The sequence below is a fragment of the Solanum stenotomum genome, chromosome 8, assembly GCF_019186545.1.
Source record: "Solanum stenotomum isolate F172 chromosome 8, ASM1918654v1, whole genome shotgun sequence".
Taxonomy (NCBI): Eukaryota; Viridiplantae; Streptophyta; class Magnoliopsida; order Solanales; family Solanaceae; genus Solanum; species Solanum stenotomum.
Window position 1 is genome coordinate 36469202 of NC_064289.1, and position 25038 is coordinate 36494239.

The window sequence follows — 25038 nt, forward strand, 5'->3', positions numbered from 1 at the left end:
CCCCTACCCTCGACCCCCTACCCACCCCCTACTAGCCCCCCCCCCACCCAAAAAAAAAAGTTTTAAGTTTATTTTTAAAAAATATTTTAATTTCAAATTTTTATATTTTCACCCCTACCCTCGAACCTCCCACCCCCAAAAAAAATTAAGTTTGTTTTTAAAAAATATTTTCAATTTCAAAAATTATTTTCTACTCTAGTAAAAATAAAAGATATTTCTCAAAAACATTTTTCATTCATAAATCAAACACTAAAAATCTTTTCCGAAAAATATTTTCTACTCACCAACCAAACATGAGAAAATAAGTCAAAAATCTACTTATTTTCTAGGAAAACATTTTCTAGGAAAAATATTTTCCTTCATACCAAACACACCCTTAGGAGTCGTTTGGTTTGAATTCAAGTTTTGATGGGATTAGTTATGATGGGATAAGTTATACTATGATTATTTTTATTGAGTGTTTGGTGTGTTGTATTCAAATAAATCTTAAGAACAACATATAAGTTTACTAAAATACCCTTCATGGATGTGAAAACTAATGTATAAAAAGTGTTTAAAGGGACATTTTTGTCATTTAGTCATTTTATCCCGGGATAAGTTATCCCGGGATTAATATACCACCCATGGGAAGGGATAACTTATCCCGGTACTAATTATTAATCCCAGGATAAGTTATCCCAAACTTCCCAACCAAACACTAAATTAAGTGCCACAAAATAATTATCCCAAGACTATTTGTACCTATCCTTCACACCAAACGATCCCTTAGTGTTACTTAAATCCTGTACAATTTGATTACATATGTATTATTCTTAAATGTTCTACTTTACATTGAACTTTCTCACTTAGTTTTTGTGCAAATCATTATATCCTTGTGTAAAAAGTGGATCACTGCAAAATATTTATACTATAATTAGCCAAATTATATAATATAGAGGTCATGTTTTTGTTAAAGAAGCAAAAATACTAAGAAAGAAAAAGATGATAGCTACTCAATATAATTGCTTACTGATTTGCAACAGTCAATATATCAAGCTACGATAGTAAAATTTGCTTGAAAAAAATAAATTTAGATAAATATTGAAACTCTAATAGTAGTCGTGTTATGTTTGCTATTATACATAGATTTTTTGGATTTCGAAGATTATCCAAATTTCATGTTTTTCATTCTTACCGTTGAAGTTGAATTGACAACTAGGGGTCAATTTTTTTTTTTGTGTGTTGCCATCTGCATTCCCAAATGACTGCAATTTTTATAGTTACTGGATAGTTGATATTTGTCATTTTCACTTCAGACTAGACTATTGGAGTTGCAAAATTCTCAACCAAAATTAGAATATTTAATTGAAAATGTTGGGTCGGGCACATGCCGGGCGTCTTTACTAGTATATATATATATATGCAAGACAATAATTGTATAAAAATGACTTGAATAAAGCCTTTAAATTCATTCAAAATAAAATTTAATTGCAACTTACAAGTTACAATTTACAGTTATTAGAGGAGTAACTAATCTACGCAACCATCTTCTAGGAAGGTTTCTGTTTCAACTAGTTCTCGTATGTAAATCTAATATTTGTATTGCCCAATAAAACTATTTTCTAACTCTCGTATCAATTCAATGGAAACATCCTCCGAAACTGGCAAAGATGCTTGAAACTCTTGTGCCTCTAATTCATCGCCACTATTAGATCGAATTATTGAATCTAAATAAGCTTTTTATTGGGCAGTTAACATTGAAAAATTATAATCTCTTCTCTCGGTGTAGAAACAATCTCTAAATAAAACTAATTTCTCCAAGCTTTCTTGTGTCAATAAATATCTGTGATCTCCAATTTGAAATCTTGTCGCACTGAAAGCAACCTTTGAAGCAACCGATGAAGCTTGAATAGCTAGAACTTCACAAACCATTTTGCTAAGATTTAAAAATGTGCTACCACGTTTTCTCCACCTGTCTAATATTTGTATGTTACCTTGTTCGTCGGTAACCAATTTCAATCCGTGATTAAGATATTCTTCAAGATTATCATGGTTAACAGAATCAAGAGCAACAAAACCTCGCATATAATTATCAATATAATCACTATTGTTAACATTAGAAGTTTGAGCAACATCTCCTTCATTATTTTCCATAAATCTATATTTATCATATAAACTTTTGATTTGCACTTTTATGCTAGACTTACGAAATTTTAAATTTGAAATTTTTCCGGTAAAATTTCTGAATTTTTGATAATTTTTTTCAACAAGTGCTTGTGCACCTCGTAATTTATATTGAGGGTTAAATAAATCGCAATTAAATAAATTTGAGGAATAGGAAAAAAAATTTAAAACTTTTCTATCGTAACTTCAATTGACGGTCTAAATTTTTCAATATTTTGTATTGAATAAATTGAATTGAAATAGCATAAATATTTAATAAGACTGATGAAATAGTAGGTTAATAAACTCCAGTAAACATTTTTGTAGCCTGATAAAAAAGTTTTAAAAAATTCAATAGTTGTTTAATTTCATTCCAATCTTCTTCACAAATTTTATCTAGTGGATCAACATTATGGGCATTAAAAACCATTTGTATGACTTTTTGATAATCATGAGCAACCGAAGCATTTCATAGAAAGAATTTCACCTAGTTTTAACATGTTTGAAACTTTTCGTGGTGAAAGATCACATAGTGCACAACACTCGTCAAATTTCCTAATATTAGAAGCTCTATGAGCATAAAAAATCTATAGAACAACATACAATCAAATAATGCAATACCATCTTGTACAAATAAATTAAATATATGTGCAACACATTTAGTATCAATTGAACATAGTCTAGTCTTTAACATACTAGCAACGTTAATATTATTAGAGGCATTATCTAATGCGATACTCATCACTTTATCACAAATCATATAAAATCTAAAATACTTAAAACAATTGAAGCTATATAAGCACCCGTTTTTTCTCTCTACACATTGTTTATAACTTAAGATTCTTTTTTGCAAATTTCAATTATGATCAATCCAATGTGTTGTAACAATTAAATAATCATGTCCATTAATACTACGACCCACATCAGAAGTTATATACACTTTACAATCTAATATCCTAAATAAGTAACGAAGATATTGACAATGTTTACCTTGAAAATCAAAACCATCATTTTTAACTATATTTCTTGCAATACCTTTAAAAGAAGGATTATAAGTTTGTTGAATATATTCAATAAAACCAGGATGTGAAGGAAAACTAAAAGGCAAACCACAAACATCAACCATCTTAGCTAAATTTTCATGATCTCTTTCTTTATTATATTTACGTTGTGTAATTGGACTACCGGGGTAAGACGTATCCAATGTTCCTTGAACCATGTTAGAACCCTCTACCGATTCATTTACATCAACATCAACATTTTCACCTTTCTTTTTGTATCGGCTAAAGCTTTAGTCGTCTTATATTCGATTGATCTGCAAGATAACAAATGTCTATTTAAACCCCCCATCCCACCTTGACCTCTATCGTGTCTATGTACAAATGGTTGTTTATACGTATTACAACTAACAATAGGAGTTTATAGTATCTAAAGTCATAAATTGCTACACAACAGAAGTTTTAGGGTGTTGATACTTCACATTTTTCCTTGCAGGAGGTAAAGGGGAGGGGGCAGGGAGCTGTCTAGTAGGTGTAGGTGTATCATCCAAACTAGAGCTTCGGTCGCCGGACTGGTAGGTGTAGGTGCATCATCCAATTCATCTTCTTCCAAATCAACTTCTACATCTTCATTTAAATCTTCATCAAAATTAGTCTTGCCATAACATCGTTCTATAATTTCATGATCAATTTCAGTATTTGCATCTATATTAAAATGAGGAGTGAAAGTAGTATCATCAACATAAGTAGAATCATTCGTATTAAATCTAACTTTAGGCATTGATTTAGAAGAAGAACCATCACATTTACTTTTATTTTTTTCTTTACTACTTTTTTTTAGAAAAATTAAATATACTAGAAATAGTGTTTGTTACTTTTTCTTATCGGTATATTTTTTATTAGAACTTATATTTTAATAAAATATGAAATGTAATATAAAAATAATAATAACACAAAAAATAATTACATAAAATTTAATAAATTAAGAGATGAAACAAATGTATCAAATGTCTGCGTAAATAGTAGACGGTTATAACCAATACTTGGCACTTGAAGCTTGCTCCAAAAATATTGTTGTAAATTGTGACTTGTAACTTGATTACTTAATAAGAATAAAATAAAATATAAATAAATTGAAAAATAAATATTATGATATTAACTGAAATATAAATATTTTGATATTAATTGAGAATTGAGAATTTGAGATCAGTAGAATCAAGAATCAAGAATTCAAGAATGAGAAAATATAGATGAGAGAGTAGATAATTTGTGAGAAATAGTGAGGGATAAAGAGGTATTTAAGATGTAAAGAGTGGACTAAAATGTATTCTATGAAACTTTGGGGTTAAAATAAAAGTTTAAAGGACATAGGGGTTATGGGGTGAAAAAGGTTGATATAGCAGTTGGGAAGGTGTGGGGTGGGGAGTGGGAGGGGGCTACTAGCCGTTGCCCCAACGTTCTCTAACAGCTAAATTTAAAATAGAAATAATTTAAAATCGATCCCACGAGATCCAATCGGTTCAATCGGGACAAATCGGGTCGGGTTGAGCAGGACAAAACCGCGTGTCCCATCCCATCCCGCGTCCCCCCCACTCCTATACCCCCAACCCACATTGCCCATCGAAACCAACGGTTCGGGATGCAAACTGGTACCGACCCAGGCAAGGCCATCCCAGACCCCTTGTCAGCCCTAATCATACCTATCCAATAATGAAATATAGATTATGACTGACTCGCTATCCACTTAATTTTGGATCATTATCATTAAGTAGGAGAGATGATCGAATGGTTCAAGTCGTAGCATTGGAATCATACAAGTGCACATCGAGTCCATGCGAAGGGTTTGGTTAAGATATGCCAAATTCCATCAAGTATACAAATGAAATCTAACCATACATGTCCTCAAATTATATCATCTAAATCGTCTACACTGACAATCCACCCTTCCCCTCCGAAAGGGGATTTAATAAATAACCAAATATGATACTCGGGCTTGGGGTAAAGTTGGTAATATTTCTTACATAAATTTTAACTTGTGATTTGAGCAAAAGGGATAATCATTGAGTCCTCCTCCTGCATGCAATTCCATTGTTTAGGTTGGTGCAGAAAAAAAGATTGAAAAATGGGGGTGAGTAAGGTAGTTTGGTAAAAATATAAGAAAATGGAAAGAGGAAAGAAGAGTAGTAGGAGGCAGAGTAGATGGTGAAGGGAGAGAGAGGGTAGGGAGGAAGAATGTGCTATACATGTACACAGGAACCCTCTTCAGATCTCAACCCAACCCTTTCTCTCTCGCCAACCCTTTTCTTTCATTGCTTCAATTTTTCCGGTAAGGTATCTTCTTTCTCATTTGGGGTATTATGCTTTTCAATTTTTGCCAGATCAATCGATGATGCTGTTTCGTTTTCCTATTCTCTTCATCAGATTTGAGCTTGCTGTATACTGGACGATCTCCACCGGCATTGTCTTGCAATGTCGTAATTGGTACAATATTTGCCTTTCGTATCTAGAGATTTCTTGTTTTGATTCAGATTTTTTTTCTAAAGAAAAAGATAGGTGAATTCTAGTTTGTAAGTGAGATTATCTTGGAAGGCAACAGACCAGATTTCAAGAAACCTTTTCAATGGAAGATTGGTCCAAGTATATTCATAGTCCAGCTCATTTGGCAGTAGCTAAGCGAGACTATCCCACTTTGAAAGAGATTGTTGATTGCCTGCCTTGTCTTGCCAAGGCAGGTGAAGTGAACACTGAGGCAGAGTCTGTGGCTGCTGAGATCGATGCGGATGCTGTTTCTGCAGTAATTGATAGGCGAGATGTTCCTGGCCGTGAAACTCCTTTGCACCTTGCTGTTCGCTTGAGGGACCCAATCTGTGCAGAGATTTTGATGTCTGCAGGTGCTGATTGGAGTCTTCAGAATGAGAATGGTTGGAGTGCTCTTCAAGAAGCAGTGTGTACCAGGGAGGAAAACATTGCTATGATTATTGCTTGCCACTATCAGCCTCTTGCTTGGGCCAAGTGGTGCCGTAGACTTCCTAGGATTGTCGCCTCAGCTGCTCGTATTCGTGACTTCTATATGGAGATAACCTTTCACTTTGAGAGCTCTGTAATTCCGTTCATCGGTCGGATTGCTCCATCAGACACGTATCGCATTTGGAAACGGGGTTCTAATCTTCGTGCCGATATGACACTTGCAGGATTTGATGGGTTCCGCATTCAACGTTCTGATCAAACTTTCCTCTTTCTTGGAGAGGGGTATTCATCAGAAACTAGTAGCATATCCTTACCTTCAGGTTCTTTAATTGTCCTTGCTCATAAGGAGAAGGAGATCACAAATGCATTAGAGGGAGCTGGTGTGCAACAATCAGAAGCTGAAGTAGCCCATGAAGTTGCTTTGATGTCTCAAACAAATATGTATAGGCCAGGAATTGATGTTACTCAGGCTGAGCTTGTTCCTCACTTAAATTGGAGGAGACAGGAGAGGACAGAGATGGTTGGTACATGGAAGGCAAATCTGTATGATATGCTTCATGTGATGGTTAGTGTGAAATCAAGGCGTGTTCCCGGTGCCATGACTGATGAAGAGCTCTTTTCAATGAATGATGATGGTAAATTGACAAACTGTGGTGAACATGATGATTATAATGGTGTATTAACAGCTGAAGAGAGAATGCAATTAGATTCTGCACTTCAAACGGGTAATTCAGATGGACTTGGTGATGATGAGGAGCTTGAGGTTCAGGATTGCCATGACAACTCTAGTGGAGGTTCATTTAGAAGTTGTGAATCCAATGGTGTCCCTAAAGAGAAGAAGAGTTGGTTTGGTTGGAACAAGAAAAATTCCAAAGGAACTGGTGATAATTTAGAGGATTCAAAGATTGTGAAAAGGTTCTCAAAGTTGGCCCCAGATAATACCAAGCAGAAATCCCATGACACTCATAGATCATCATCTGAAGTTCAAGGGGAAGATACTGGAGATGTTAAACGGAGCAAAGATAAGAACGGCATGAAGAAAAAGAAAAAAGGGCCTCTGGGTGAGTCTAAGAGTGAAAGTGAGTACAAAAAAGGCTTAAGACCTATTTTATGGTTGACACCTGACTTCCCGCTGAAAACAGAAGAGCTTTTGCCATTACTAGACATATTAGCCAACAAGGTTAAAGCTATTAGAAGGTTAAGGGAGCTTTTGACTACTAAGCTACCCCCTGGCACATTTCCAGTCAAGGTACATGATACTTTTTTCTATTATGTTCTCTTCTCTCTTGCTTCTTGTTCTTTCTCCTTAGTCTTTATTTTACTGGTAATATATTCTGAACTTTCTTTAGCATGTGGCTAGCTTATGCTTATGTCAGAGGCACTCGAGGAAAGGTGGGATCTTTAATATCTCAATTCCCTCATAGAATGCACACTGCATGCATCCACCATGAACCTACCAATGTTGTTACATCTGTGTTCCAAAGAAGGATCACATGACTGGTGGAACAAAATACGAACCCTGTTATTTCCCTCTTTAGAATTTTGTTCCATGTGTATTAGATGTTTTTGAACATGAACTCGAAGTTATGATTGAAACCATTGATTTGGGTAGAGGTTGATTTGAAGTTGTAGTTTTTCTCATAAACATGAAAACCCCACAATTTGTGAAAATAATTGGAACTTCCCCAACTCTTATACATTCTTACCTAATGAGAAAACCATAATTCATAAATAAGGTATCATAATATCCTATAACGCCTCATTAATAAATTGTTTACTTTCATGTTCCTTTTATAAATAAATGCTTGCGATTGCATGCTATTACAGGCTTTCAAATACACAATTTTACAAAGATCCACTGGTCCAAAAAATCAGCAATAGTAGTAACTAGTTGTTCTTTAATATAGTCCTTTCAAATGGTATGAACAATCTCTTCATGTCGAGCATGGGTCTTTTTTTGAAATTAAAATAATGGGTCAAATTTTAAATTACAAAGAAATTGAAACAACAAATTTGAATTGTAATTCTACCTTTAAGGCAAATTTGAAATCAAAATTTTAAGTTGGTGTTGAAGTTTGTTCAAAATGTCATAAACAAACACAAATTTGAAATCAAAATTTTAAATTTGAAGTCTAAATTGCATGTCGGAACACCTCCTTATCTTGTTTGTTCCTTTGTATGACATAAGCACTGTTGCTGGTGACATGTTATCTCATCCTTTTGTTACTTTAGTCACCCAATGGTATGCACATTAGAGTGATCAGGACTTGGGGCTGTGTCATATATATATGGGTGATTTGCACAAATAGAATCTTTCTGTGCCACCATTTAAATATTTTTAAGAGAAGTCCTGGAAAAATAGCCTTCGCAGCAGAATGTAGAAGCACGCCCTGGTGATTGCCAGGATTGCAAAGCAAAATCTTTGTGATCGCCAGGATTGGCCAAGACTTTCCTCAACAAGAAGTTATCATTATTCGTCAAGATTTCTGGTCAAACTCCGACGGATCACCAGAATGATGACCACAAATTTTGACAAATTGCTTGAATTGGTTATAAAATCCTGACGGGTCATCATAACTTGCTGGGTATATTTCACTAAGTTTTTGCTTCAAAAGTTGTCCAAGTCAATTCCAGTCAAATCTGATTTTTATATACAGTATTCTAACACCAATCTCAATGATTTGGTTCAACCTAAACCTTCAAAAATCAATTGATCCACTGTCTTCTAAAAACTTTTTTTTTTTTATAACCGAGAAATCCGTGTGTGACCCACCCTTTGGACCAATCACAGCCTTCTAAACTCAGTGGATAATGGGCCCGCCCCTCTACCCTTCTAAAATAATTTTTTTCATGCTCAACAAAGACCAACAATGGTGTTTTTCAATTTTCTCCAACCAAACCAATGCAACTCATTGAGGATAGCCAATATAAGCTTAGTGGAAACTTATCACATCAATTCCAACCAAAAATAAGCAATGGGAGGAGAAATGAGTAGAAGAAGGGAAAAGGGAGAAGGAGGAGAGATTTTGGCGAAACTCTTTTGTACAACTTTTCTTAATAGGTCAAAAGTTAAATGCCGCTTCTTAAAAAGTCTATCCCGTGTAAATTCTTGTATATATAAGACGAAATATTGTGGATATTCTTTAAAGTTCAACTAAGTTAACTTTTTTTTTTTACTGTTAGTAAGATTCCTTTGTGATTTCTGTCTTTATGTTGGTGTGACGGTAGGGTTGAAGTATAACAAGGTCAAAGGTGAAGTGAATTTTGGGGAGTTTAACTTAAAGGCTGAGTTAAGAGATTGTTCTGTATGGTGGAGACTTTTGTACCGTTGGCTTTTTCCTTATCTATCTTTAACCTCCTCTCCTTTTTCTTGACTTGTTTCATACGTTCTTTTCTTGATTCTAGTTAGGTGAAAACAGAAAAACTATATGGCTAGTCATACTGAGGTCTTGATGAAATGGAATTATCTCCAATTATTTTTTTGTGTAATTCAAGTATATCACATTATAAGTACACCAAGTTGGACTCCTAGTGAATTTTGGTTTGATGGTAAAGAAACAGAGGGTGATGTGTATCATCCAACGAATTACAACTATCTATACTATACGAAACTCGCTCTTCTTACCAAATGTATAAATGACACAAGCATGATTTTTTTGATCTTCTGGAGGGTCTAAGCAAAATGCTAGAGCAGGCCAGAGAACAACAATGGATTAAGGTCTTCAAAGTAGGGTCAGACAAGGGGAACCCAGTCACTATTCACTTGTTGTATGCTGATGACACCCTAATCTTCTGTGAGGCGGAAGAATCACAAGCTAGATATTTAAATCTAACACTCTCTCTATTTGAAGCTCTATCAGGATTACATGTCAATGTCCTGGAAAGCATTATATATCCTGTTAATCATGTGTCAAACATAGAGGAACTCTCAGGCATCTTGGTTTGTAGCATTGGGACATTCCCTACTACTTACTTAGGTCTTCCTTTGGGGGCGAAATTCAAGAATTGTTAAGTATGGACTGGAATTATAGAGAAGTTTGAAAAGAGATTAGCTTCCTGGCAGTTACATTACTTATCCATGGGCGGAAGGCTAACTCTTATCAACACTGTTCTTGAATGCCTACCATCATACTATATGTCTATGTTTCCCATCCCTGATAAGGTTTTAAAGCAATTAGATAAAATCAGGAGGAAGTTCAAGCGATGTTTTGATAGATGCAGTCTTGCAAACCACAGATCCAAAGTCACAAATCTTGATTAGGGACGGGATGGAGAAGGGGGTAGAAGAAGTTGCATGCAATACACTAAAGCAGAGATTAGTGTCCTCCATTGAAGAATGGGAGGTTGAAGAGGCTGAGCCATTGTGCACACAACAACATCTAACTACAAAAAAAGAGAGAGATGTCTGTTTGGGTAAAACAAAATCTGATCAGACTGGGGAAATTACTGGGTGCCGACTTCCAAGGCAATGAACAAGAAGCTTTGGAACTTCCATTACAGGTGGATAGTGCCATACAAGCCAGACATAAGGATGCTGCAGTGGTTTGTAAGAAGACAAGGTTCAAAGGTTCTAAAGAATTGAAAAGTTTAGTAGCATTTGATGTGAAATTCAAGAGTGGTGGGGGTAGAGAAAAGGGGAGAAATTTCCTTACCATTTCATGATGCAATTCAAACTAGTATCATGGAATGTAAGGGGTTTGAATAATAGAGATAAGAGAAGGGTTATCAAGAACATTATGGGGGACTGGAAAGCTGACATCATTTGTCTACAAGAAACCAAATTGCAGGGGGATATCACTGAGTTGGTAAGGCAGATTTGGGGGGATAGGTGGGTCAAAATGGCATGTTTGGAGGCGAGTGGGACAAGAGGAGGGATAATGATGTTGTGGGATAGTAGAATATGGAAGGGGGAGGTACTAGAGACAGGGACATATACTCTCACCTGTAAATTTGAATCACAATTGCAGGACTTTTCCTGCCACATTACAGGAGTTTATGCACCCAATTGCTATGTGGAAAGAAGACTAGTATGGGAAGAAATTGGCACTATTGGAGGATTAATAGAAGGTCCATGGGCAATATGTGGGGATTTCAATGTGGCAAGATATGCTTCAGAAAAGAAAAATTGTACTAGAAGAACATTAGGAATGAGAGAGTTTTCTGATTTGACTGAGGATTTGAATCTAATTGATCTCCAATTGGAAAATGCTAAGTTCACTTGGTTTAAAGGGGACAACCATCAAATAGCTTCAAGAATTGACAGGTAACTCAAGAATGGGATGATGTTTTCAGTAATCTGAAACAGTATACCACGCAGAGAATAATGCCAGATCACTCCCCAGTCACACTTCAAGGTGGTTCTTGGAAGAAGAACAAAAGTTATTTTAAATTTGAGAATTGGTGGTTAAGAACGGATGGTTTCACAGAGAGAATTAGGAAGTGGTGGGACTCTTTCGATTACATTGGGAGACCTGACTACATCCTGGCATCTAAATTAAAAGCTTTGACACATAAATTGAAGGAATGGAATAGAAGTGAGCAAGGAAGTCTTGGCCAACAGAGAAAGAATGTTCTTGAAAAGCTGGCAGTTGTGGAAATATTGCCACTGATAGAGCATTGACAGAAGATGAAGCAACGGAAAAGGCAACTTTACTTTTGAAACTGGAGGGTTTAATAAAAAATGAAGAGATTTACTGGAGACAAAGGTCAAGATCTGTTTGGTTAAAGGAAGGGGACAAGAATACCAAGTTCTTCCACAAAATGGCTAATGCGCACAAGAGGTATAACAACATAGATCAACTGCTCATTCAGGGGAATATAGTCCAAGATCCAGAACGGATCCAAGGGGAAATAGTGGAGTTCTACCAGAAACTTTACTCAGAAAATGTTCAATGGAGACCCGACAACAATTTCTTAAACTGTCCAAGGCTAGCAGGGGAGGATATAGAGGACCTAGAAAGAAATTTTGATGATGAGGAGGTTCTGAGAAGTTTAAAGCAATGTGCAGTGGATAAAACACCAGGACCAGATGGCTTTACAATGGGGTTCTACATCAATTGTTGGGAAGTGGTCAAGGGTGATATCATGAAGACCTTTTAGCATTTCTATGACCAAGGGAGGTTTGAAAGAAGTTTTAATGCTACCTTCATAGCCTTGATTCCAAAGAAAAAGGGTGCTAAAGAACTAAGGGACTTTAGACCTATTAGTTTGATAGGAAGCATCTATAAAATTCTCTCAAAAGTGCTCACTGAAAGGCTAAAACGAGTGATGTCCAAACTTGTTAATTCACAACAACTAGCTTATATTAAGGGGAGGCAGATCATGGATGCTGTTCTAATAGCTAATGAAGCTATAGATTCTAGGTCAAGTTTGAAAAAACCAGGCATCTTATGCAAATTAGATATTGAGAAAGCATATGACCATGTCAACTGGGATTTTCTTATGGGTATGCTAGAGAAGATGGGTTTTGGGCTCAAATGGAGACAATGGATTAAATTCTGCATATCTTCAGTAAGCTTCTCAGTGTTGATAAATGGTTGTCCATCAGGGTTTTTCGGTTCACAAAGGGGCTTAAGGCAAGGTGATCCCTTATCACCTTTCCTTTTCCTATTAGTCATGGAGGGACTCAACAATATGATTATGAATGCAAACAGAGAAGGATGGCTAAGAGGTTTTGAAGTAGCTAGAGCCGGAAGGGAAAGCCTAAAGATAACTCATCTACAATATGCTGATGATACCCTGATATTCTGTGATGCTGAAGAAGACCACCTCAAAATTTTGAGACTAATTCTAGTCTTGTTTGAAGGAATGTCTGGACTTCATGTTAACTGGAGAAAAAGCTTCTTGTATCCAGTTAATGAAGTGCCAAATATGGAAAATTTGAAGTTAATTCTTGGTGGTGAAGTGGGTGCTCTTCCAACTACTTATTTGGGTATGCCTTTAGGGGCCAAATCCACGTCTTTGGAAATTTGGAATGGCGTGATTGAGAAGTGTGAGATGAAACTAGCAAGGTGGAAGTCTCAGTACCTCTCACTTGGAGGTTGGAGGAAGACTGACTTTGATCAACTCTGTACTTGATGCACTTCCAACATATATGATGTCTTTATTTCCTATTCCTCCAGGTGTCATTAATAGGTTGGATAGCATCAGGAGAGTTTTTGTGGCAAGGAAACAAGGAAAGGAAGGGGTACCACATAATCAAATGGAAAAAAGTAATCAATGATAAGAGAGTTGGGGGTTTAGGGATCAAGAACCTTAAGAATCAAAGCAATGCTTTGAGAATGAAGTGGCTTTGGAGGTATTCCAACGATGATCAGAATTTATGGGGCTCAGTCATAAAAGCAAACTAGGAAGAAAGTGACAATTGGATGACAAAGGAAGTTACCACTCCCTATGGTGTTAGTTTATGGAAATCCATCCTATCACTATGGGATGAATTCAAACAAAACACCAAGATTAAAGTGGTAGATGGTGCTAAAACTAGATTCTGGAAGGAGGATTGGCATGAAGCAGGAAATCTGGAGACACTTTTCCCGGACATACATATTCTGGTTCTTCAGCAACAAAATACAATAGCTTAACTATGGATTCCTTATGGGTGGAATATTATATTTAGATGGCACCTCAATGATTGGGCAATTCCAAGAGTTACAGAATTCTTCAGCGTCATTGAACAATTTACTGGCTTGGAGACAGGGAAAGACAGATTGCAGTGGCTGGGAAACAGTACTGGACTTTTAAAGTAAGTGCAGCATGTAGGAAGTTGAACCACCCAATTATGCAGGCATCCAAATGGCCCTGGAAACACATTTGGAAGGTGATCCCACACAAAGTGGCCTGTTTTGTGTGGTTACTGGCAAAGGAAATGGTGTTGACACAGGAGAATTTGATGAAGAGGGGGATTACACTGTGTTCAAGATGTTTTTTTGTGGGGAAATTGCAGAAACAGTCAATCACTTGTTCATCCAGTGCAAGGTCACTGGCCAATTGTGGAGTCTATTCCTAAGGCTCAAAAACATCTCATGGGTCATGCCTGGTAGAATTGCAGAGGCCTTATACAGTTGGGAAGAAGCAGGATTACAAGCAAAGAACAGAGGCAACTGGAGAATCATTCCTGCTACTATTTGGTGGACTGTCTGGAAAGAGAGAAATCTTAGAGTTTTTGAGATTAGGGAGAGCAACATGCAGCAAGTAAATTGAGTTGTATTCTAACTGTATTTTTGGTGTAATCAGATCTACTATAATGACACTGTCTCTATCATTGATGTTTTAGACTCATTATAGGGATAGGACAGTGCCTTTAGAGTTCATTATGTAAATATGGTTTCAGTACAACCCATGTACTGATTTAAAGAAATAGAAACAGTTACCAATCTCAAAAAAAATCAGGAGGAATTTCCTTTGGGAAGGAAACAGTAGCACTCACAAATTCCACGTGATAAAATGGGAGAGAGTCACACAACCAAAATGCAAGGGTGGTCTGGGAGTTAAAGATTTAGTCTTTCATAACTAGTGCCTTCTTATGAAATGGCTTTGGAGGTATGGTGCTGGGGATCAAGCCTCTGGAAGGAGGTGTGGAACCAAGCTGGAGAGAAAGATATCTGGAGCACAAAAAGCTCTAATGCTCCATATTGTATTGGTCCCTGGAAACTCATTACCAAGCTGGGACCTGAATTCTTCCAAAACACCTACTTTATACCTGGCAATGGAGCACATACTAGATTTTGGAAGAACAAGTGGCTCAATGGCACTATATTTGTGGAGAAGTTTCCTTCTATGTATCAGATTGCTGTGGATAAAAACTCCACCATAGCACAAAACAGAAATGGAAATAACTGGGCTATTCTACTTCGAAGAGCAATTAATGATTGGGAAATGCCAAGCTTCATAGAACTGCTTGCAGAAGTGGAAGAGTGCAACATTAATGAGAACAAAACAGATGCTATGTGTTGGGGAAGCAAGGGCACATTCACAGTGAAAGAATGCTACAGACAGCATGGTACTCATTACCAGGTAGTTACTAGTTGGCCTTGGAAATTGATATGGAAGATAAAGTTACCTCCTAAGGTTATTTGTTTTAATTGGACTGCCCCGAATGAAGCATGCTTGACTCAAGACAATCTCAACAGGAAGAGTGTCCAGTTAGTAAACAGGTGCTATCTATGTTTGGAAAAGAGGGAAACTATAAATCATTTGCTATTGCTCTGCATAGTAGCCACAGATCTTTGAAGCAGAATTTTCTGTTAAAATGGGTCATGCCACAGACCCTAAAAGAGGCACACTGGAACCGGAGCTTGTGGAGGGTTGATAAAGCCATCAAAAGGATTTGGAGGATGATCCCTGCTGCTATATTCTGATTTCTGGTATATTCGAAGGCTTCGCCGGCCAGAAGCAACGCGAGGGCCAGCTCTGACCGGCGAGCCTCTTTCTCTCTCTTCTCCTAAGCTCCAGGGAGGACGATAACAACGAGCAGCAGCTCCAGTTGCTCGGATCAGCGAGCGGCGAACAACAAATCCCGGCGAAGGCAAGAACAAATTCCAGCTTCTCCGGCGACCAGCCCAGAAGAGAGACGGCAGTACTACTGTTTGTCGCCGGAGATCAACCAGATCTGGCCGGAAAATTGCCCATAGACCACCGAATCTAGTCCGACCAGGTTCTATCTTTCCTTTCTCTCCCTTGTTTCTGCTCTGAATCTAGTTGCTGGGCCCTTTCTTTCAGATCCTATATCCCGGAACAGTATTCCCTGTTTTCTTTTTCAGTACAGACCTGTGATTCAGTATATAGTGTAGTGGGTGTTATAGTGTCTTTTAGAATACACATTGTACTTGACTTTATAGTATAGCTGCTGCTGTATTGTCTTTTTACAGTTTACTCCTGTTGCAGTTTTTAGGGTTTTCCGGTGTAGATCTTACTGTGGTTGTAGTATCGTTCTAGTGGATTTGGTACCTGATGGTGGTAATGAGTCATGTCTTCGGTTGAGGCCGAGGTTGAGGGAACATAGGGGTAAGGGGGTTACGGTTTCACATAACGTGAGGGTAGGATCTTGGAACATAGGTTCGTTGACGGGGAAGTCCATAGAGCTAGTGAAAATTCTCAAGAAGAGAAAGATAAATATAGCTTGTGTCCAAGAGACTAGATGGGTAGGCTCCAAGGCTCGGGATGTTGACGGGTTTAAGTTGTGGTACTCAGGAGGGTCTAGGGATAGAAATGGAGTGGGTATTTTAGTAGACGGGGATTTGAGGGAGCAAGTGGTGGAGGTTAGGAGGATCAATGATAGACTGATGACGATTAAGCTAGTCATTGGAGGATGTACTTGGAGTGTTATTAGTGCTTATGCTCCTCAAGTGGGATTGGACGAGGAGGCCAAAAAGCTCTTTTATGAGGAATTGGATGAGGTAGTTAGAGGTATTCCGAATACCGAGAAGATTGTCATTGGTGGAGATTTTAATGGACACATTGGGGCAACTTCTAGTGGCTTTGATGATGTTCATGGAGGCTTTGGTTTTGGGGAGAGAAATGGAGGTGGGACTTCGCTTCTAGACTTTGCTAAGGCCTTTGAGTTGGTGATTGCTAACTCGTGCTTTCCGAATAAGGAGAACCACTTGGTTACCTTTCGTAGCACGGTAGCTAAGACTCAGATAGATTACTTACTCCTTAGGAAGGGGGATAGAGGTCTCTTTAAGGACTGCAAGGTCATCCCAAGTGAAAACCTCACTACCCAACACAAGCTTTTGGTGGTGGACCTGAAAATTAAGAGGGTTAGGAGGAAGAAGGTGGCACCTGATCGATCGAGGATTAAATGGGGAGGGTTGACCCCTGCCCGTTCGCGGGAGATGGGTGAGGAGTTGATGGGGATGGGGGCTTGGAGTGGTAACGGGGATGCGGACACCATGTGGAATAAAGCAGCTAGTTGCATTAGGGAAGTTGCTTTTAAGGTGTTAGGGGTGTCAAGCGGTAAATTTGGAGGCCATAAAGGAGACTGGTGGTGGAATGGGGAAGTCCAAGGCAGAGTGGAAGCGAAGAAGGCTGCACACACAAAGTTGGCGGAGTGTGTAGACGAGGAGAAGTGGACGCTTAAGAAAGTCTATAAGACGACAAAGACAGAAGCTAAGTTAGCTGTTACGAAGGCGAAGACGACAGCTTTCGAACGCTTGTATGTCGAGCTGGGGGACAAAGGCGGGGATAAGAAGTTGTATAGGCTCGCAAAAGCAAGAGAGAGGAAGGCGCGCGACTTGGACCAAGTGAAGTGTATCAAAGATGAGGAAGGCAAAATATTGGTGGAAGAGACCTCCATCAAGCAAAGATGGCGAAGCTACTTTCACAAACTTTTAAATGAAAAAGGGGAAGCAGACATTGTATTGGGTGATTTGGCGCACTCTGAAAGACTTCGGGGTTTTGGGTACTGTAGGTGCGTTAGGACCGAGGAAGTTATGCGGGCTATTAGTAGGATGAGCAGGGGAAGAGCGAACGGACCCGATGAGATTCCTATAGAATTTTGGAAGAGCATGGACAAGGCAAGCATAAAGTGGTTAATTGGGCTGTTTAATGTTATCCTTAAGACAGCAAAGATGCCGGATGAATGGAGGTGGAGTACAATGGTTCCGTTGTATAAAAACAAGGGTGATATCCAAAACTGTAACAACTACAGGGGTATCAAATTGTTGAGCCATACTATGAAGATTTGGGAGAGAGTGGTGGAGATGAGGGTGAGAAGAGGGGTGTCCATCTCGGAGAACCAGTTTGGATTCATGCCGGGACGTTCGACTACCGAGGCCATCCATCTTATGCGTAGACTGGTAGAAAAATATGGAGAAAGGAAGAGAGACCTACATATGGTGTTCATTGACCTTGAAAAGGCCTATGACAAAGTACCGAGGAATGTCCTCTGGAGGTGCTTGGAGTCTAAAAGGGTCCCGATGATTTATATTAGGGCGATAAAGGACATGTACGGTGGAGCCAAGACTCGGGTTAGAACAGTTGGAGGAGACTCAGGACATTTCCCAGTTGAGATGGGGCTGCACTAGGGATCAGTCCTAAGCCCTTTCCTTTTTGCTTTGGTGATGGATGAGCTGACGCGGTCTATTCAGGAGAAGGTCCCATGGTGTATGTTATTTGCGGATGACATAGTACTGATTGATGAGACGCGGGATAGAGTTAATGCGCGGTTGGAGGTGTGGAGACAAACGCTGGAGTCCAAAGGTTTCAGGTTGAGTAGGACCAAAACAGAATATTTGGGGTGCAAATTCAGTGATGTGTTGGATGAGACAGATGTGGAAGTGAGACTTGACGCACAGATCATTCCTAAGAAGGAAAGTTTTAAGTATCTTGGGGCTATAATCCAAGGGAGTGGTGACATCGACGATGATGTCACACATCGCATTGGGGTTGCGTGGATGAAATGGAGGCTTGCCTCTGGAGTACTGTGTGATAAGAAAATTCCACCAAAACTTAAAGGTAAGTTCTACAGAGTGGTAGTTAGACCGGCCTTGTTGTATGGAGCGGAGTGTTGGCCAGTCAAGAACGCACATGTCCAAAAAATGCATGTTGCGGAGATGAGGATGTTGAGATGGACGTGTGGGCACACTAGGAGCGACAAGATTAGGAATGAGGTTATCCGGGAGAAGGTGGGAGTGGCCTCTGTGGTGGACAAGCTGAGGGAAGCGAGACTGAGATGGTTTGGACATTTGAAGAGACGGAGAGCAGACGCCCCAGTGAGGAGGTGCGAGGTAATGGTGGTAGAGGGTACGCGGAGGGGTAGAGGTAGGCCCAAGAAGTATTGGGAAGAGGTGATTAGACAAGACTTGGCTAGGCTTCACATTACCGAGGACATGACTCTAGATAGGAAGGAGTGGAGGTCGCGTATTAAGGTGGAAGGTTAGTAGGGTTAGCGTGTTGCCATCCCTCGCGAGGGTATGGGCTGTTAGCATTTGGAGTAGTCCTAGCCGTATTGCTGTTTACTGCGTTTCACTCCTCGCATTACTTTCTTGATGTTATTGTATCATTTGTTGATTATACACTATCTTTTGGATTGGTTGTTATGTTTTATATATAGCTCTCCTTTCACTTAGATTTGATGTTCTTGAGCTGAGGGTCTCCCGGAAACAGCCTCTCTACCTCCACGAGGTAGTGGTAAGGTCTGCGTACACTCTACCCTCCCCAGACCCCACCTAGTGGGATTTCACTGGGTATGTTGTTGTTGTTGTTTGTTGTATGGAATGAGAGGAATAGGAGGTGTTTTGATGGAATCTCAACTCCAAATCACTCCCTCAAAACAAAGTGCTTAGTTAATCTTTTTTGCTGGACTAGTATGACTACTGTAATTAGCACTGGTCAGTCGTTTGATTTTGTTAGCTACCTTGTCTTAGATTGACAAGGGATTCATTAGTTCTTTTGTTGATGCCTTTTCCTTTCCTTGTAACTATGCATCTACTAGATGCTCTTTTGTGAATGAAACATCTTACTTTATAAAAAAAAAAACATGATTTTTTGATACTTTTGGCACATTCTTGTTATGGTGAAACAATCTCTTATTTCTTTCACTCCAGAGAGGCTGAAAGAGACATAATGTTGTTCTCTAAACTGCCTTCCTCTTGATGAATTCTACATTGCTTTACCTACCTTACTTCGTTGCACCCAAGAATGTTAAGCATAGAGAAGATCAAGGTCCATAAGTGTGTAAAGTTCAAGTGCGATAGGAGTGTCTTCCTATACTTCTTACAAGAAATAGTAGCTCTCAACAATTTGCATCCTCTTCTTCATATTATCCACGTTGAAGGTTGCTTCTCACATTGCGCACGAGGTAGAAAAAACTACTTTTTTGGAGCCTTGGCCTTTCCAATTTTTTTCCTGATATACACATTCTTTCCTCCTACTGAATTCTATATTTATACAGATGTCACTGTGTATTTTTTCCCCACATTTCCTTTTAAATTTTTTATTGCTGACAAATCGCTTTTGTTCTCAGGTTTTTTTGTGATAGGTTCATTCTTCCTGAAAGAAATATAGTTACTTTTTAATAGACTGGGGAGACCTTGTTAACAATCAAATTATGTTATGTTCTCTCTATTCCTCCACGGATAAAGTGTATCTCCGAGGAACAGAAGAGGTTTAATGAGCAGAACTGGAAATAAAATGGATGTTCCTATCCTGTATGATAATTGCGCTTCTATTATTATTAAAAGAAAAATGAGGCCACCTGCCCATTTGAATTCTGAGAAAATAAAGGAGTAGGGCTGTGCTGAAATAGTTTCAGTTTCGGTGACGGACCTAGGTAGTTATGGTCTTTTGTATAAGTTGTTAAAAACACACTATGAACTTGCTAAAACTTGAACTATCTGTATTTCACGCATAAGTAAAGTAGGAGAAGAGTAATTAGGTATTTCTGTAAGGACAGTCTTGTGGAATGGTTGTCTCAACATGAAAAATGGAACTCCAATATTTCCTTACAACTACTATTAGTTTAAACAGTTCTCCCTCCAGCATGTATATATGCAACAGTAGAGATTTGAAAGTAGCATGTATACTGAGTAACACGTTTGCGTTGTCGATAGAGGTCCAAGTTGGACATACTCTTCATTCGTGGGGCTGCACCTGTGTTGTCATGACGCCAGCACTATTATGGGTGTGGGATACGTACTGGATTTGGTCAATCAATATTGGGTTGGATACTTTGACCTTAAACCACAGAGAAATCAGAGATAAAATTTAGTAGAAAGCTGGAACACTGAAGGCAGTGGCAGTACAGACCAAAGCAGATGGAGAATTGTCCCACCAGTGATTTGTTGGACCATATGGAAGGAAAGAAATATGAGATGCTTTGAGAGTATTAGTAGTCCCTTACACAGGATCAAAACGAATTGCATAATCACTTTTTGCTATTGGTGCAGTTTGGAGTATGTAGATGATCCTATAGTTGTTATAGATATCCTAGGTTCTTTGTAAGTTGTAGTAGGTTCTAGTTTTGTTTTGTTTTGAGTACTCGCAACTGTATGTAGCTCCATGATGTAAATTTGGGATCCCAGCCTTTAGTGTTGAAGATTAATACACAAAACTGTTACCTTTGTCAAATTTTTTTTAGCATTTTGATATCTCAAGACAAAAGCTATGGTAGATATTTAGAGGACTACCTACAACTTGAGGATAAAAATGACATCTATTTGAGGTCATATGTGGATCATACATGTTGAGGATTTCTTTTCGTGAAGGATTTATTTATTTTCTTAAAAAGGAATGTTGAGGCTTTTTATGATTACCAGAAAAGGTCTAAAGATTGTCCATTCTTATCTTGGCCTGCGCATGAGTTGCGTGATTCCTACCCTAAGTTTTGACAAAATGTTGTACCAATTTCCATAAATAAAGAGGGGATTGCTTGGTCATGTGGAATATTACTAATAATCTAGAAATCTTGTCCTTGCAACATGCATAGACATGGGTTGAACATTCTTCAGATGTATTACAGAGCACTACTTATTTTTCGAAAGTTGGAATCTGAAGATTATATTTATTGCTACATGAATATTTAGTGAGATTAATAATTTTTGTTGAAGAGGAGCCTTGGTGTAATAATAAAAGTTGTTGCTGTGTACCATGAAGTCCAGGGCTCAGCCCGTGGAAACAACTGCATAAGATAAATCTATTATGATTCGGTCTTTCCTCTGACTCTGTGCATAGTGGGAGCTTAGTGTACTTGATTGTCCTCTTTAATAAATACTCATTCTATTCCATTTTATATGACATTGTTTTCTTTTTAGTTTGTTTCTAATAATCTGACCCATTTCTATATTTGAAAGCTCTTTAATGATAAACTTTTTTACCCATCATGACATGCTCTTATACCATAAAAATGCCATGACATGTTTAAGACCACAAATCCGAAGGGTACTTTTGGTATGTGCCAAAAGTCTGTCTTTCTTTCTAAAATTTTGTGTTCAATCAAACAACTTTCTATTAAATGAAATAGAGTACTTATTTCTTGACATTCTTGGCTAGTAACGTAAATTCTAGCATAAAGTTGAGGAGTTGTAGGGCTTGGCTTGTGAATTACCATTCTAGCTTAAAGTTAAGTAGTGGTAGGGGTTGGCTTGTGAATTTCCTAACATTAGAACCTTAAAAATAGTTCAATTTCAATGAACTAGATTAAAAACTCAGATCATCAATTTCAGACAGAATTTCTGGGTGATGGTCATACTCTTATCCTAGTATGTTTCTAGCAATTAAAAATGACTTTTAGATCTTTGAGAAAAACACAGTACTTTAGATATTTGCCATTATTATACTCCCTCTATTCCATATTAACTGAATTTTTGGGGCTTTTTTCATTGTTCAAAATAATTGAATTGTTCAAAGTTCAAGATGGATGTTTGAACTTCTTTCCATATTTGCCCTTTCCTTTAATGAAGTTTGATATTTTCTAGGAGACAAATTACACTACTTATAAAGTTACATTTATGATTTCACAAAGGACAATAGTGGAAAGTATGGTTTAAATTATGATTTTGAATGTTTTTCTTAATAAATGTGCATTGCCTCACAAATTTAATTAAATATGGAATAGGGGGAGTATTAGGGTGTGAGAATTGGGGGTTTATTTGTCTGTTGTGACCTTGTATTGAAAGATATGCTAGGATGCTAGATCTCTTTAATTCACATCTGACTGTATGATGGAGTTTCGCGTAGACTCATTATATTCTGCTGCATCTCAGGTGGCTATTCCTATTGTTCCAACCATCCGTGTTCTTGTTACTTTTACCAAGTTTGAGGAGCTCCAGCCAGTGGAGGAGTTCTCAACGCCTCCTTCAAGCCCTGCACATTTCCAAGATGCTAAATCAAAGCAATCTGATGGCTCTGCATCATGGATTTCATGGATGAGGGGAAGTCACGGTGGCCAATCTAGCGACAGTGAAAGCCACAGCTTCCGTGAAGAGATTGACCCTTTCCACATACCTTCTGATTATGCTTGGGTTGATGCAAATGAGAAAAAACGCCGAATGAAAGCCAAGAAAGCAAAGAGCAGGAAGCAAAAGAAGCATGTCACCACTAGAAATTCAGATATTGGGCGCCAGGCCACTGACGATGTTGAAGAATAACAATGACCAAGAGATTTAGTGTATTGCTTCCACAAGAAGAGGTAAAGCTGCTTTTTCCCATCTCAGCTCTTCCAAGGTCTAGCTAGTGTTGGTTGAGTTGCCTCATTATTGTATGAGAAGATATATATCTTCTTCTGTTGTATCTTATTTGATTCTAAGATCTGAAAATCATTTTGTTTATTCCATAGTGTCTTCAGCCTGTTTATCGTCTTTGCTGCTTCAAATGTATCTATATTCAATAGGTTTTCTCAAATGGACTTGTCTGTCAATCTAAGAACAGTAGGCAGAGATTTAACTTGAAAATTTGTAGAGGATAGAGTTTGTGTATCCCTCCCAGTCATTTTTAGATTGTTTATTTTATTCATTCTTAATAGACTCTTGCTAGATAAGAGTAATCTTAAACAGATGAAATTTGTAGAAAGGTTTACTTAGTGTATTTTTGTTATTTGGAAACCTCAAGTTTCTTGATACCTTTGTTTATATGGTTTGATGAGGTGGTGCTGGAATTTATCAGTGGATTGTGAGCAGATCTCATATGACTGACTGGCTTGACATAAAATCAAGCCGAGTCAGTCATATCCTCTACTGGTAAGCCCTGAAGGTGAATCATAAAAACGACAACAGAAACATGGCGTTGGGTTCTAATGTGTGTTGCTACTTCTGCTCTTCTTATTCTTATATTATTTTTTTATAATAGAGTTATGTAAATATTTCAGGGTATGCATCCATTTAACATGTATTATTTTTATATAATAGAGTTATGTAAAAATTTCAGGGTATGCATCCATTTAACATGTACCCATTTTAAAATAAAATAAAATAGAACTGACACCTAATATAAGGCAACTTCAGGCAAAGCTTTGCTTCACTTTTTCTAAGTTGTTGCATAATAGTATGTTTTCTGATTTATAGTAATTGAAATATAATGCTTTGAAGAAGTGAGTCTTGAAATCCAATACAAAAAAATGAGTTTAAATCATATGGGTCTTGAAAGTAGTGCCAAATCATTGTTATTACAAAATGAGTTTTGTTAGATTTGTGGCATTGAAAAATTGATGTTTGAAGGTTGTATTTTATGATACATGAAATTTGTGCTTTAATTTTAAGCTTATTTGGAGTAAATCCGAGAGTTAAATTATTAAAATTTAAAGAACATTTTTTTTATTTCACGCCAATTATTATTTTTAGCTACACTTGATTGACAAGGTTTTACACTTGATTTTTGTGCCAAATGATATAGTCAGTTTGATAAAAATAGAGTTGTTTGAGGTTATGAATTTATTTGAAGAATACTTGTGTCTAGGTTGATCACCTAGGTGTGTTTTGTACGAAAGGAAAATGTTTTCTCGGAAAACAAGTGGATTTCTGATTTATTTTTTCATATTTGGTTGGTGAATAAAATATATTTTTAGTGTTTGGTTTGTGAATGAAAAACATTTTAAAGATAATATCTTTTATTTTTACTAGAGACTAGAAAATAATTTTGATCCGAAAATCAATCTCGATAATCGATCTATGACATGACCTCACATGCAAACTAGGACACAACCCTGACGACATATATGAAATTTGTCCTTGAGATCTAACTTGGAACCTGAATACTATCCATCAATCCGGGTTTTGACTTCAATACTCGAATCAAGACCCGACTTTTCAATTCGGATCCAATCTCGACAACCAACAATCGTTGCGAGACCCAAAATTTGACTTTCAAATTGAAATTTTGATCCCAACTTTCCAATCGGAATTTAATCACACTCGACTCGAGACCTAACTTTTAAATTGAGACTTAATTTTTTTTAAAAAAACAAAATCTTAAATTTCTTTTGTGTGTGGGGGTTGGGGGG

General features: G+C 37.7%; 2 protein-coding genes across 4 annotated transcripts in view; one reads left to right on the top strand and one right to left on the bottom strand.

Moving 5' to 3' along the window:
- LOC125873377 (vacuolar protein sorting-associated protein 27) overlaps positions 1–25038 on the bottom strand; it is a 1193133-nt gene that overhangs the window by 248080 nt on the left and 920015 nt on the right. The gene's annotated exons all lie outside the window — the stretch shown is intronic.
- On the top strand, positions 5234–23494 carry LOC125873367 (uncharacterized). Of its 3 annotated transcripts, none has more exons than XM_049554284.1 (3): positions 5234–5471; positions 5562–7356; positions 22808–23494. In XM_049554284.1, exons 2-3 carry the CDS (start codon positions 5761–5763, stop codon positions 23189–23191), a joined length of 1980 nt encoding a protein of 659 aa, XP_049410241.1. In that variant the 5' UTR covers positions 5234–5471; positions 5562–5760; the 3' UTR covers positions 23192–23494. The 3 variants fall into 3 exon arrangements, with proteins under 3 accessions (XP_049410241.1, XP_049410239.1, XP_049410240.1); XM_049554282.1 differs by having other exon boundaries at positions 5234–5466; XM_049554283.1 differs by having other exon boundaries at positions 5234–7356.